The sequence below is a fragment of the Leptopilina heterotoma genome, unplaced genomic scaffold (genome assembly GCF_015476425.1).
Source record: "Leptopilina heterotoma isolate Lh14 unplaced genomic scaffold, ASM1547642v1 Lhet_567, whole genome shotgun sequence".
Classification (NCBI taxonomy): domain Eukaryota; kingdom Metazoa; phylum Arthropoda; class Insecta; order Hymenoptera; family Figitidae; genus Leptopilina; species Leptopilina heterotoma.
This window is the reverse complement of record NW_025111125.1, coordinates 18,876-33,772: the sequence shown is the minus strand read 5'-3', so window position 1 is coordinate 33,772 and position 14,897 is coordinate 18,876. Positions and strand designations below refer to the sequence as shown.

General features: G+C 28.6%; 2 protein-coding genes across 2 annotated transcripts; one reads left to right on the top strand and one right to left on the bottom strand.

Moving 5' to 3' along the window:
* Nucleotides 1–7,573: 7,573 nt before the first annotated feature.
* On the bottom strand, nt 7,574–11,633 carry LOC122508748. The gene is made up of 4 exons (XM_043622267.1): nt 10,910–11,633; nt 10,641–10,843; nt 9,416–9,501; nt 7,574–7,845 (listed from the first exon to the last, which is right to left on the bottom strand). Exons 1-4 carry the CDS (start codon nt 10,926–10,928, stop codon nt 7,593–7,595), a joined length of 561 nt encoding a protein of 186 aa, XP_043478202.1. The 5' UTR covers nt 10,929–11,633; the 3' UTR covers nt 7,574–7,592.
* Nucleotides 11,634–12,070: 437 nt separating this feature from the next.
* On the top strand, nt 12,071–13,210 carry LOC122508749 (GATA zinc finger domain-containing protein 14-like). Its single transcript, XM_043622268.1, has 3 exons — nt 12,071–12,155; nt 12,238–12,338; nt 12,670–13,210. Exons 1-3 carry the CDS (start codon nt 12,125–12,127, stop codon nt 13,177–13,179), a joined length of 642 nt encoding a protein of 213 aa, XP_043478203.1. The 5' UTR covers nt 12,071–12,124; the 3' UTR covers nt 13,180–13,210.
* Nucleotides 13,211–14,897: the final 1,687 nt, after the last annotated feature.

Genomic DNA, 14,897 nt, shown 5'->3' with positions numbered 1-14,897 from the left:
AATTGTCGATTTTTCTATAATCAATATTGCGTAAAATACTTTTCAATTAGCAAAAGATGAATTTTAAAATCACTAACCGAACACTATACTTCAAATTTTAGTTACGATCGGAAATAAAAAAATTACCTGAAATACCGAAAGCACGCCAATATAAATTTATGTTTTAATTGTTTTCCCTTTTTCGGAAAAATTGTCGATTTTTCTATAATCAATATTGCGTAAAATACTTTTCAATTAGCAAAAGATGAATTTTAAAATCGCAAACCGAACACTATACTTCAAATTTTAGTTACGATCGGAAATAAAAAAATTACCTGAAATACCGAAAGCACGCCAATATAAATTTATGTTTTAATTGTTATCCCTTTTTCGGAAAAATTGTCGATTTTTCTATAATCAATATTGCGTAAAATACTTTTCAACTAGCAGAAGATAAAATTTAAAATCGCAAACCGAACACTAAACTTCAAATTTTAGTTACGATCGGAAATAAAAAAATTACCTGAAATACCGAAAGCACGCCAATATAAATTTATGTTTAAATTGTTTTCCCTTTTTCGGAAAAATTGTCGATTTTTCTATAATCAATATTGCGTAAAATACTTTTCAATTAGCAAAAGATGAATTTTAAAATCGCAAACCGAACACTATACTTCAAATTTTAGTTACGATCGGAAATAAAAAAATTACCTGAAATACCAAAAGCACGCCAATATAAATTTATGTTTAAATTGTTTTCCCTTTTTCGGAAAAATTGTCGATTTTTCTATAATCAATATTGCGTAAAATACTTTTCAATTAGCAAAAGATGAATTTTAAAATCGCAAACCGAACACTATACTTCAAATTTTAGTTACGATCGGAAATAAAAAAAATTACCTGAAATACCAAAAGCACGCCAATATAAATTTATGTTTAAATTGTTTTCCCTTTTTCGGAAAAATTGTCGATTTTTCTATAATCAATATTGCGTAAAATACTTTTCAATTAGCAAAAGATGAATTTTAAAATCGCAAACCGAACACTATACTTCAAATTTTAGTTACGATCGGAAATAAAAAAATTACCTGAAATACCGAAAGCACGCCAATATAAATTTATGTTTAAATTGTTTTCCCTTTTTCGGAAAAATTGTCGATTTTTCTATAATCAATATTGCGTAAAATACTTTTCAATTAGCAAAAGATGAATTTTAAAATCGCAAACCGAACACTATACTTCAAATTTTAGTTACGATCGGAAATAAAAAATTTACCTGAAATACCGAAAGCACGCCAATATAAATTTATGTTTTAATTGTTTTCCCTTTTTCGGAAAAATTGTCGATTTTTCTATAATCAATATTGCGTAAAATACTTTTCAATTAGCAAAAGATGAATTTTAAAATCACTAACCGAACACTATACTTCAAATTTTAGTTACGATCGGAAATAAAAAAATTACCTGAAATACCGAAAGCACGCCAATATAAATTTATGTTTTAATTGTTTTCCCTTTTTCGGAAAAATTGTCGATTTTTCTATAATCAATATTGCGTAAAATACTTTTCAATTAGCAAAAGATGAATTTTAAAATCGCAAACCGAACACTATACTTCAAATTTTAGTTACGATCGGAAATAAAAAAATTACCTGAAATACCGAAAGCACGCCAATATAAATTTATGTTTTAATTGTTATCCCTTTTTCGGAAAAATTGTCGATTTTTCTATAATCAATATTGCGTAAAATACTTTTCAACTAGCAGAAGATAAAATTTAAAATCGCAAACCGAACACTAAACTTCAAATTTTAGTTACGATCGGAAATAAAAAAATTACCTGAAATACCGAAAGCACGCCAATATAAATTTATGTTTAAATTGTTTTCCCTTTTTCGGAAAAATTGTCGATTTTTCTATAATCAATATTGCGTAAAATACTTTTCAACTAGCAGAAGATAAAATTTAAAATCGCAAACCGAACACTAAACTTCAAATTTTAGTTACGATCGGAAATAAAAAAATTACCTGAAATACCGAAAGCACGCCAATATAAATTTATGTTTAAATTGTTTTCCCTTTTTCGGAAAAATTGTCGATTTTTCTATAATCAATATTGCGTAAAATACTTTTCAACTAGCAGAAGATAAAATTTAAAATCGCAAACCGAACACTAAACTTCAAATTTTAGTTACGATCGGAAATAAAAAAATTACCTGAAATACCGAAAGCACGCCAATATAAATTTATGTTTTAATTGTTTTCCCTTTTTCGGAAAAATTGTCGATTTTTCTATAATCAATATTGCGTAAAATACTTTTCAATTAGCAAAAGATGAATTTTAAAATCGCTAACCGAACACTATACTTCAAATTTTAGTTACGATCGGAAATAAAAAAATTACCTGAAATACCGAAAGCACGACAATATAAATTTATGTTTTAATTGTTTTCCCTTTTTCGGAAAAATTGTCGATTTTTCTATAATCAATATTGCGGTAAATGCTTTTTAATTAGCAAAAGATGAATTTTAAAATCGCTAACCGAACACTATACTTCAAATTTTAGTTACGGCCGGAAATAAAAAAATTCACCTGAAATACCGAAAGCACGCCAATATCAACTTGTATTAAAATTTGATGTCATTTCGCAGTAAAATTAGCTAAGTTCTATTAATAAGTAATGCATAAAATACTCTACAACTGTCAAAAAATGAATTTTGATTTTGCAAATCTAACAGTATATTTTAAATTGTAGTTACGGTTGGAAATAAAATAAATTTTTACCTGAAATACCGAAGGCACGACAATATAAACTTGTATAAAAATTGTATTCCATTTTTTTTTAAATAGCTATTTTCAATTAATAAATATCGTATGAAATACTATATTACAATGAAAAGTTGAATTTTGAAAACCAAAACTGGACTACCCTAATAATAAATTGAAATAAGAAATACAAATTATTTAAAAAAATTTGACATTATTTAACATGTAATCGACAGTGTTCTCTATTAAATAATTTATACGTCTATGAAAGTAGTTAAGAAAACAATATTATCACCTTTTGACATTCTTTTCTCATCTATTTATAATACTTCTGGTTATAAATATCTGGTTATATAACTTCTGGTTCTTAGTCAATGACACGTTGCTTTCTTCCTCAATCCAGGCTGTTGATTATTTTCTTCACTACTGCAAAATTAATAATCAATATTTGTAAATAACAGTTGATGTTAATTGTTTTATAAATAAATTTTTTTCTCTATGAGAGAAAAGAAAATCTAGTTGATAAAAATATAACCTACAAAAAAAGTTAGGTACTATCACACTTCGTTTTAAGTATAATCTTATTCAAAATGAAATCAAATTAATATTCTACTCACCATACTATTTACAAAAGTCTCCTTTTCAGCAATGAATCCTTTTGACTCTATCGAAGAAACTGTCTTATATTTCATTGGCGACTAACAACATCTATTTCTTCAATTTGTAGGATAAAATTAAAAGATCAGATTACTTATAAACGCACATTACAATTTTCTGCTAAAATAAAAATTTTCTTTTTTGTTAATCAAACATTTTCACTTAATACTGTTAATAATTTTTTCTATTATTTTGGAAAATAATTGAAATGTAACACACTTAGACAATTTTTACAAGAACAGGCTACAACTTGTGTTTTCAGTCAAACAACCATCGAAAGGATAGAATGATATAGCCTTTCTGCAACATTTATAAAGGTGCATTTCCAATTAGGCTGTATCACTGGTAACGTCAAAGTCGATTTCAGTTGTGACGTCAGACCTTCACCCAAAGGGCCGTTCCAGAATGGACTCAGGCCGCAGTCCCATGGCAGCGTTTTGTGTTGCGTTGTAATGAGAGAGAATGCAGCAAACGTATATTTGCGTCTTTTTCTCTGCCTTTACGACGCAACGCAAAGCGCTGTCATGGGACTCCACAGTAAGAGTGAAAAGAACAACAATATCTACCTATCTCTTTTGCACTCATGATTTTCTGTTTTCGGTCGACGGTATACCCATGGCACCGTTTTACGTTGCGTTTTGTAACTAGGTCATGAGTGTAAATATAGCGAACAAAATATATATAAAATATATCTCAAATATATCTCCATCTCTCTCACACTCATAGCCTAGTTACAAAACACAACGCAAAACTGTGCCATGGGACTGCACCGACTGCACCCTTATGGGTGGAAAAAATTTTTTATTTTCTTTTAATGTTTTGCAAATTTAATGTATTTAAACACTTTCTATTTACATGTATTTGTTTATAACTATTATCTCTATGTAAAAAATGTTGTAAACAAACGTTCTTAACCTCAAAAACATATACTTTAACATATTTTCAAGTTCTTGTGAAGTGTTGATTCCACTACAATTATTTTATGGAATTCGTTTCAATTACATATGTGTAAAAAGAAAATGTATAAAATTTATTAAATTTGCAAAATATTGAAAAGAAATTGCAAAAAAAATTTTTCGATGAATGAAAGTTGTTGTAGAAGCAGCCTTGTGGAAGCACCTAGGCGCCACAAGGTTTCTGCTCAAGACGTTTCAGCTATTGAAACATAGGAACACGTTCGATGGGTGACTGTGGGTGTTTTTGACGTCGTCGGTCGTACTGGTCAGTTGCCACATAAAGGTGCTCAAACTGTTTATTTGATGGAGAGTCCACAATAGGTGCAAAAGGCAAGAAGTGCAAGTGCGAACCAATGCTAAATGTATAGGAATCGCACTTGCACTTGGACTTGCTACCTACATATTTGCACATATTGTGGACTCTCCATGAGACTATTTAGTTTAACCTAAATAGTCTCAAATAAGCACCTTTTTTGTGGCAACTGACCGGTACGACCGATGACGTCGAAAACACCCTGTTACTAATTAAAAAATTTTGAATAATAAATAAAAATGTACTAAATAAATTTATATTCACAATTTTAATGTAATAAAACGTTTTTTAGATATAATTTACAACACATATAAATTACAAGGTAAATTAGATTCTTAAGAAAAAATTCTATATTTTAAGGTTATAAAATGTGTTATAAAAGAGTAATGGAAAAAGGTTAACATACAATAATTTTTTTTTTAATTTTAATTTACCTGGTTAATTGTAAATAATACCAAAAAACACTTTATTACATTAAAATTGTCAATTTCAATTAATTTCATGAGACGCATTTCGGTTTTCTAAAACAAATTTGTTAGAACTTTCATTATATAGAATTTTATTTGCTATAAATTTCCCTTATCCGTCCTTTTATGTATCCTACTTAATAATTGTCTTTTACAGAGTAGATAAGCAAAATATATATTAAAAAAATAGAATTTAAACAAATTTACAAAATTTTTATTTTGTAAATGGTAGAAGTTTTGTTTGAAAGAATTATTATGTCTCAGAATTTTTTTTATTAGAAATTTCTTTTTTGTGAATTTTTATTTACTTTGATTGTCATTTCAACGAATTTTTATAATAAAAAATTTGTCCATAACCGAACTTTCAGTAAACAAAATTCACATGACATTGAATTTTAATTGACACAAATTTTATTTGACCGACAATGCTCCATTAGTTACAGACAACAAGTCTGTCTATTGAAGTTTTATCGGACAAATTATATTTCTGTTCTAAACTTGCATGTACTTGATAACTCGGTGAATTAAAAATTCGTGCATATGGCAATTCTGTCACATTTAAATTCTATAAAATAAAATGTACATAGTAAAACACTTTGAAAAATGGAAATCCTACTAATTATAAATTCGGTGCTATGTGAAATAAAAAGTTAATTACATGAAATTTATGTCAATTAATATTGTGAGGAATAAAAATTCGACTAAGAAAAAATTAATTTTAATATTTATTTTGTCAATTCAAAAATTATTTAAATATCTATTTTATTTAATAAATATTTTAGCAATTAAAATGTTTGAGAAATCAAAATCTGATGTAATATGAATTCTGTATAATGATAGTTCGATTAAGGATAAATTTTGTATTTTGAAAATAGTATTTAAATGAAAATCATAGTTAATAAAAATTATCAAAATCGAAATTTCCAATAGAATATGTTGCTGAAATAAAAAATTCTATTAAAAAAGTAATATTGTTGCAACTTTGTTTAAATTCTAATTCCTTTATTATATATTTTGATTATCTACGTTGTAAACACTTATTAACTAAAATAAATAAAACTTATGTACATTTCTTTTGCATTCTTTATAATGGAAGTTCTATTAAATTCACTTTGGAGTAACAGAATGCATCTTAATTTCATTACCTTGTCATGCATAGTTGAAATTGTTTACCATAATTCAAAAAAATATAAAAATTCACCGGTAATAAAAGTATGAATTTGGAAAGAATTTATAATTTTTTGGTAATATTCAGTACACTTTTGAAGTACATCAAATATTAAAAAATTCCGAATATATATGGGGCGTTCCACGCTAAATCGTAAATTATTTTGCTTTTGTATCTTAAATTTTTTTCAAATATTCTTTTTCTTTTAGTTCTCCTTGGTAGTTTATTTCAACGACCACTAAAAGAAAAAAAATTATTTGAAAAAAATTTTGAGATGAAAAAGCAAAATAATATCCGATTTGGCGAAGATCGCCCCATATTCTCTATAAATTATAAATAATAAATTTTCTTTGCTACAGCTTTTTTTTACCATATAGTTTGTAAATTTGTATTTAAAAAGAGAATTAATTTGGATTCAGATTTTGAAAAAGTCTACCTTGGTTCCACTTTTATCTCATATTGTTTGTTTGAAGGAAATTTTGATTTTTTAAAAACAAATAAGATATTTTTTAAACGGCATATTATTTGAAATTGTGAACCGTGAAGTTGCAGAGAGTCATTTCTTTGAAAAAATAAAAAATATCACATTACAATCGAACAATTTTTTTTCATAAATTCTATATAAAGTATTTATGCCAAAAAATTGATTATATGTATATTATATTGAAATGGTATAAAAACTTTTTAAAGTTAAAATTTACATAACTAGTCTTCCGAACTTTTAGTTGCAAAACTCAGTTGAAATAATTCTTTGAATTTCGACTATTTTTCAATGTTTGTCGCAAAAGTTCACTGAACATTACATGACAGTTTAAAAACTCGTAAATTCTCATGCAATGCTTAGTTAACTTTTACCTCATACATTGAATAACAGCGGATATTTAAAAGACAACTTCAAGTTTAATGAGCTTCGCAACTAAAAATTCCGAAGATTGCATTCATGTAAATTTCAGAAATTCATATATTAATTATTTTATTACAGTCTCAATTTTTTTAAATGAACGTCCTTACTTTTAAATTTCATTTTATGATTGATAAATATTTCGTTAAATTAAAGAACAAAAGTTTTGTTTTAAAGAAAAAAGCAAGTAAACTAATTTTTTCGTTTGGACCCCATGGAAATAAGTATTACTTTTTATTACACTTTACAAAATAGATATTATAAAAATTGTGTAAATATTATTGATAGAAATTTTATTATTATATGTTATGTTTGTTATAAAGAAAGAAAATAGAGGTTTTTTTAAACAAAAAACCTCTAATATATAGTAAAATACATTTTTACTTAAAAGTCATTATAACCTGAACCACTACGGTAAAAGCCACCACGATAATTTCCACGGCGATAATAATTTCCTCGATAAATAAAACCACGATGGTTGCCACCTCGATGAGCTCCACGACCGACACCCCGATAATTATTACCGCGTTGATTTAAACCACGATGCCTGAAACCCCGTTGACGGACACCGTGTTGAATGCGGGAACGATGACTTCCGTTGAGGCCTCGACGATTTCCTCTTTGGTGTATAGGAGATCTGAAAGAATGAGTATTTAAATAGATATTAGACAGGCTTCGTCCATAAATTACGTCACACGTTTTTAGCCCATTTTTGACCCCCTCCCCCCCTTTGTCACACTACGTAACATCTGAAGGAACCCCCTCCCTATAAATTACGTCACAATTCGTAAACCCCCCTTTAATAAATTTTTCCAAAATGAATCACTGTCAATATCTAATTTTACATAAATAAAGTGGATTTCTTACGAATAAGGGGGACCTCCAATTTCAATAAAAATTGGTATAAGAACGTATTTTGATGCGTTGATTACGAAAATGATAATGAAAATTGGCGCAAATTTGATGTTCATGGTGAAAACTATAAAAAAAACCATAAAATTGTGGTTTTTTGCATATAATTCGTTGGATTGGATTAATCATATTTTTTTGTGTTTAAAAATATTTGTAAATTTTTTTTGTTTTTATATGGAGGAAGAAGGAGTCATTCACGTTCAGTTGGAATTTTTTTTTTTATCAAAATTTTATTGATTGCAGAGATAATTGTGATATTTTTTGTTATCTATTCAATTCTGAAAAACCCAAGGTGGATAACTCCTTCCTCCTCCATAATTTTTTGTGTTTAAAAATATTTTTAAATTTTTTTTCTGCTTTTATTTCGAGGAGGAAGGAGGCATCCACCTTGGATTTTTCAGAATATAAAAGCAGAGAAAAATTTACAAATATTTTTAAACACAAAAAATTATGATTAATCCAATCCAACGAGTTAAACGCAAGAAAACCCCAATTTTATGGTTTTTTATGCTTTTCACCATGACCATAAAATTTGCTCCAATTTTCATTATCATTTTCGTAATCAGCGCATCAAAATACGTTGGTATACCAAGTTTTATTAAAATCAGAGGTCCCCCTTATTCGGAAGTACACCCAATAAAGTTACTTATATAATTAGTACATTTTTTAATATTTTAAAAATAAGAAATATGTTTAATATTTTTATTTATTAAAATTTTCTCATTATAATAAATAGAGTATAAAGTGTGACATAACTAAATAAAAGGTCCCCACCCCCCCTTTGTCACAATTAGTCACATTTTCATAGACCCCCTCCCCCCCTAAAAAGTGTGACGTAATTTATGGACGAAGCCACACTAAAAGTAACATTGAAATGAAAATTACATCTTATATATGTAATTTTTTAGACAATTTTGAATTTTATTTTCTGTCTATTAATGAATTCTTTATTATTTGCATTAAAAACTTTTAAATCATTATGACTTTTCCACCAGCTGTAATTATTTCCGGAAATTTTAAGGGAGCGAAATTTAGATAGGTAGATACTACCGGTAATGACTACAGGATTTTTTTATCGGTAATAATCCAAAAAATAACTCCCGATACTTTTTCCGATTACACGGATTTTCGATTATTCGAACAAGTGCCTGCATCCATTAGTCCGAATAATGGAGTCTCTACTGCAATTGAATTTTTAATATATTGACAAACATTCGAATAATTTTTTTTTAATTTGCTTGATTTATTTATTTCTTAAAATTAATTAATTAGGTAATAATAACAATTTGTTATACCTGTAAGTTTGTTGATTACTATTGCCTCTGGCTGTATATGCAGTCATTGCTGCTGTTACAGCAGTTTCCACAACAGAATATATATCCTAAAAAAAAATTTGTATTATTCACTTCAAATAATTTCTTAAGGGCATTTGAACCATTATGACGACACAGTTTTAAAACTCAAGCTTTGCACAAACTGTGACGTCATAATGGTTCACATGCCCATAAATTATATATGTTTAAAAAACTTTTTAAATACAAAGAGTAAATTTTGCTCTACAAAGTCATATAATCGCTAAGGTAAACAAATTTAAATTATAAACAATAACAATTGCATTTATATGTTAATTTTAAAGGTTTCACATCAAATATATTTTTTATGATTTAGATTTGTCGTGATGCAAACATTTTTACTTTATTACAGGGTACATTCACTAGTAGTCGGACACTCAAGGATAAGATTTTATATATTATACTCTATATTTCTTGAAATAACAAATTTCCACTATTTTTTAAGCATATTATCAATTAAAAAAGTTTTTCAATATTAAAAATCATGTAAACTTGTTAAAAATACTTCAGTGTTTCATAAAATATAAGCATTTTAATGAAAAATTAGTAAGTCTTCATTACATGGACACTTTTTTCTACATTTTTTAATCCGTCAGAGGTTTTAAGTTTATAAAGTAAAAAAGATAATCGTTAATTAGCTTTATATAGGAAAATTGAACTTAGCTATGATTTTAAAAATAATTAATAAAATATTTCTTGTTTGATTCTAATGTAAAATAACACTATTTTTAAAAAATATAAATTTCACACATTCGTCCAGTTAATTCTTGGAAACAATTATCGCAGTATATTAATTTTTTATTTGACAAAAACACAAAAGTGTCCGACTATACCTGCATTTACATATACCTATTTTTATTTCTGATCTAATGAATTTTTTAGCAAAAAATTGGTTACTTAAAAATATATAATAAAGTTATTTTTTTTTAATCGTTTTGAAAAATTTTTTAGTCTATTTTCATATATTAAGGATAAATATTTTACCAATTTTTACTATTTATTAAAATTCATTATTGTGTTTACACTAAAAGGGGATTCACACATAAATACATCTACTAATGCGAAGAGGAACTCGTACATAAAATTTCTAAACAGAAGTAAACTTGTTTCAAGAATTTTCAGAACTATTAAAAAAAAAATTCAAACACTTACGCAGATTATAACTTACATTTCGTAGTTTGGGAGGAATTTCTGCAACTTCATTACTTTCACTGTTTACCGCTTTATTAATAACCTCACGGTTAGAGGATTGACTGCGAGGACGTCCACGAGGACGACCGCGTGCACGGCCGCGCAAAGGCTTTGGAGAAGATTGTTCATTACTGTCGACATCAGCTTGCATAGGCACTTGCTGTGTATTATTAACACCTCCTATAAAAAATATATACACAAAATGAACAATAATAATCGCAATTTACAAATATTTACTTTGTTTACCTCTTGTCTTTGGAGCCATTTTGTTTTCTTTGCAAAACAGTATCTTCGAATAAAGAATTTTAGCAGGGCTGGACAAATAATATACTTATTTTTTAGGGTGCATTTACACTTCAGTTCGTAGGGTTGGTAGTATCAAAAAATGTCGAGATCGCGTGTTTTTACAATGAATTGCAAATGCATTTGTTATGTCTAATTAGCATCAAATAATTTAAAAGGATAATAGTTAACACAATGCGCACACATCCCAGTCTAAACATCTTGCAGTTACGGTCAGGGTTGGGCGCGTAAAATACCTCAGGTAAATTACATGGATTTTTACAGAAAAAAAAACCTCGTATTTTACTTCAAAAGTTTCATACACAATGTATTTTTTGGGGGAGGGGGGTAAAATACGTATTTTACCTATGTAAAAAACCAAGTATTTTACGTCAAAAACCTCGAGTGACGCGTCACTTCCCAACACTGGTTACGGTGCAGTCCCATGCTGGTAGAATTATGGAATAGTGTAATTGATTTGACCAATCAGAATAAGTGTTTAAAAAAATCAAATCCTTTGATTGGTCAAAGCTGTTCCACTATTTTACTATTCTACCACCATGCGACTGCACTCTCAGGCCGCAGTCCCATGGCAGCGTTTTGCGTTGCGTTGTAATGAGAGAGAATGCAGCAAACGTATATTTGCGTCTTTTTCTTTCCCATTACGACGCAACGCAAAACGCTGTTTCACGCCATCATGGGACGGTACCTTTATGGTGCGATCCCATGTGAGCAGAATACGTCGACCAAAACAGAAAAACATGAGAGTGAAAAGAACAACAATATCTGCCTATCTATTTTGAACTCATGATTTTCTGCTTTCGGTCGACGTATTCTGCTCACACGGAATCGCACCCTCATGCTGATTCTACACTCACTGAGTCGTCCCGACTTTCCGGAACGACTAGCATGAGAAGGACAAAGACAGCGACAGTTTCCGTCTTTGTCTATCTCATGCAATTCGTTCCGGAAAGTCAGGGCGACTCAGTGAGTGTAGAATCAGCATTAAGGAGAGTCCAGAATAGAGTCGAGACGTCGGTATGAACGCGCTTATACTGACGCGCATAGGAGGAGCGCGTTAATATCAACGCGTTCGACTCTATTCTGGACTCTCCTTTACTTTTTCAGGAGACAAAGGACAAACCATTTCACAAGTCTGAAAAATAATAAGAATATAAGATGAGTCGAGGAAATCCAAAAAATAATAAAGGTATTTAAAAACTTATAACAAACATAATATTTATAAAATCATTTCTAAAACATATTTAAAACAAAAAATGGTTTTTCTAAAGATTTGAATGCATTCGATGTTCTGATGCGGAAGCATCGCCAAAGAGCAGAACGCCATGAGGAGGAGGAGATGCAAGTGCAAGAACAGAGAGAGAGAACAGTAGTAAGTATTAAAGATTCCGTATGTTTAATATTTAACTTTTTTAACAAAGAAATTTTTTTTTATTTCCTCTTTCCTTTAACCCTTTCAGTGTCCTGCGCCTTTGACAAAAAATCTTATTTCTATTTAATAGATTGGCTTAAAAGTTGTTACTCGGGTATTTACAGAGATACGAAGTATTAATCCAGTGCAAGTTTTCCAAAATTTAAAATTAACGAAGTAATAAATTTAAGTAAATTTATTTTTATGTAAACAATTTTATTCATTCCTAACACGCGTGATTTTTTTTGTATTTTGACCTGCTTAAATTCATATTTAAAAAATTATTTTTTAGAACTTGGAATCAGTAATTGAAGCGGCTATTACTGTGGTAGACAGGCTGAGGCGACGCAGAGTTCATCCGTACTATCGACCGCCGAGAAATATAAATCAAAACGATCGTCATCGTCGTTTCCAGGAGAATCAACATCTCCGTGATGAACGAAATAACCAGCACGATCGTCGATTCCAGGAAAATCAACATCTCCGTGATGAACGAAATAACCAGCACGATCGTCGTTTCCATGACGATCGTCATTCATATTATAGGAATAATGAGCGTTTCAATAATCAACGACGATATGACCAACAACGATCCAATGATCGCCAAATAAACGAAAATCGACAAGACGATTGTTTAAGAGACAACAATCGTATTGTCAATTTTCGTTTCAGAGACAATCATCTCCAAAACAATAATCGAAGCGATGAAGAGGACCATCGTAGAAATAATTTGCGTCGTCGAAATGATTTGCGCTATAGAAGTGATGGCCAGAATGAAAATAATAGAAAATTCAGACGCTAAATTCTTTAATCAACGTTTTTTTGTGGCAATTGTCAACATTATTATTATTATTATTATTCATTTAAAAAAAATGATTGTGAACTTTAAAACTTTTTATTAAAATTATAAATACATATAGCTTAAAAAGCAATTGATATTGTTTAAAATTTTTTGTATTTTCGCTTATAATTTTAAAATAAATGTAGATTCAAATTATTTCGCTCTGGTTTTATTAATTTTTTGATTTGTCTACAAAATATAATAACAGAAACTTATATAATTTTGTAAAAGTTGCAATTTGACGGTCTATAGGTACAAGAATAATGCAAAGAAATTAATTCGAGTAATAATGTGCAGAGAGCATAAGTAGCTTAATCCCCGTAAAAGCAATTAATTATCATTATTTACTGTCATTAGTTTTATTCGATATTTAATAACTGAACGCAACTTTTATATGTATTGTTTTGGTGGATTCGATAAACGAAAATTAAAAAATTCTTTGGGATATATAATTATTCTTTTCTAAAATGCAATTAATACAATAGTCAATATAAATTATTGATTATGTAGTTAATTATTAATATTTTATTTACATTAATGTCTATAATATAACAAATGTGCATTGATTTATGTCTCATATCGTAAATAATTTGAATTATTTATTTATTAATTTATCTCAAAAGTTTTTATTGTTAATTTCGTTTTATTCTTTACGTTTATACTTCTTTTCCAAAAAATAAATGGACCTAGCTGAATTTATTCTTAGTCCATCAAATCCGCATGGGAATTCAATGTTATTTGACTTGCAAATGTTTTTTGACAACTGTGTTAATTTTTTTTATTTATTTTAGCCTTATTGGTAAGAAAAGGCTTGTGATGGTGGTTAAAATAAATTAAAATAAATTCTCTCATCGAAGTATGATTTATTGGGTAATAATCCTCTTTAAATTTATTTTTTTTACATAATTTTCCTCAAAACTTATAATTTTTTTTATTTTTTTCAAGTGATTCTGATCCCAGGTGAAAATGATTCGTAAGAAATTCGTTCGGAATTTTTCCAGAATTCGGGTTGAATTCCGATAGAAATTCCTGTGGCGTTTTGGAACGTAATTTGGACGAATTCCAGGCAGAAAAAAGGATAAAAAATTGATAAAAATAAAATTCCACACAGAAATCCGAACGGAATTTAGGCCGTAAAATCTATAGGAAATCTTTGGTAATTATTCCGCTCGAAATCTGGTCGCAATTCCGCACGAAATAATTTCTAAAATTTTTTTAAAGATAATATCTGTCCACTCTTCTGAACGAATTCTGCACGAAATTCGAGCGAATTCTAGACGTTTTTTCCAAAATTTTTTTTTAAAATTCTGCTCGAAATCGGGTCGCAATTCCGGATGAATTAATTGCAAAAAATTTTCGCAAAATCGCAATTTTCACAAAAAATCTCTAACTTTAAAGAATTATATTTTTAATATTTACACTATTAAATTGGTTATATCTTATCCTATTTGACTCTATATTTATTGAACTTTAAAATGATCCTACTTTGATAGATCTTACATCTATTTTTACAGAAATATTTGAATTTTAAATGAAGCGAGCACTTAACAGTAATCAGTACAAATGTACTGAAACTTTTTGACCCCAGTGTAGGTAATTTTAATTAAAATTCCTGACTTTTCCCTGATTTCCCTTAACAATTCTAATTTCCTTGACTTCCTTGACTTGTGGCAACCCTG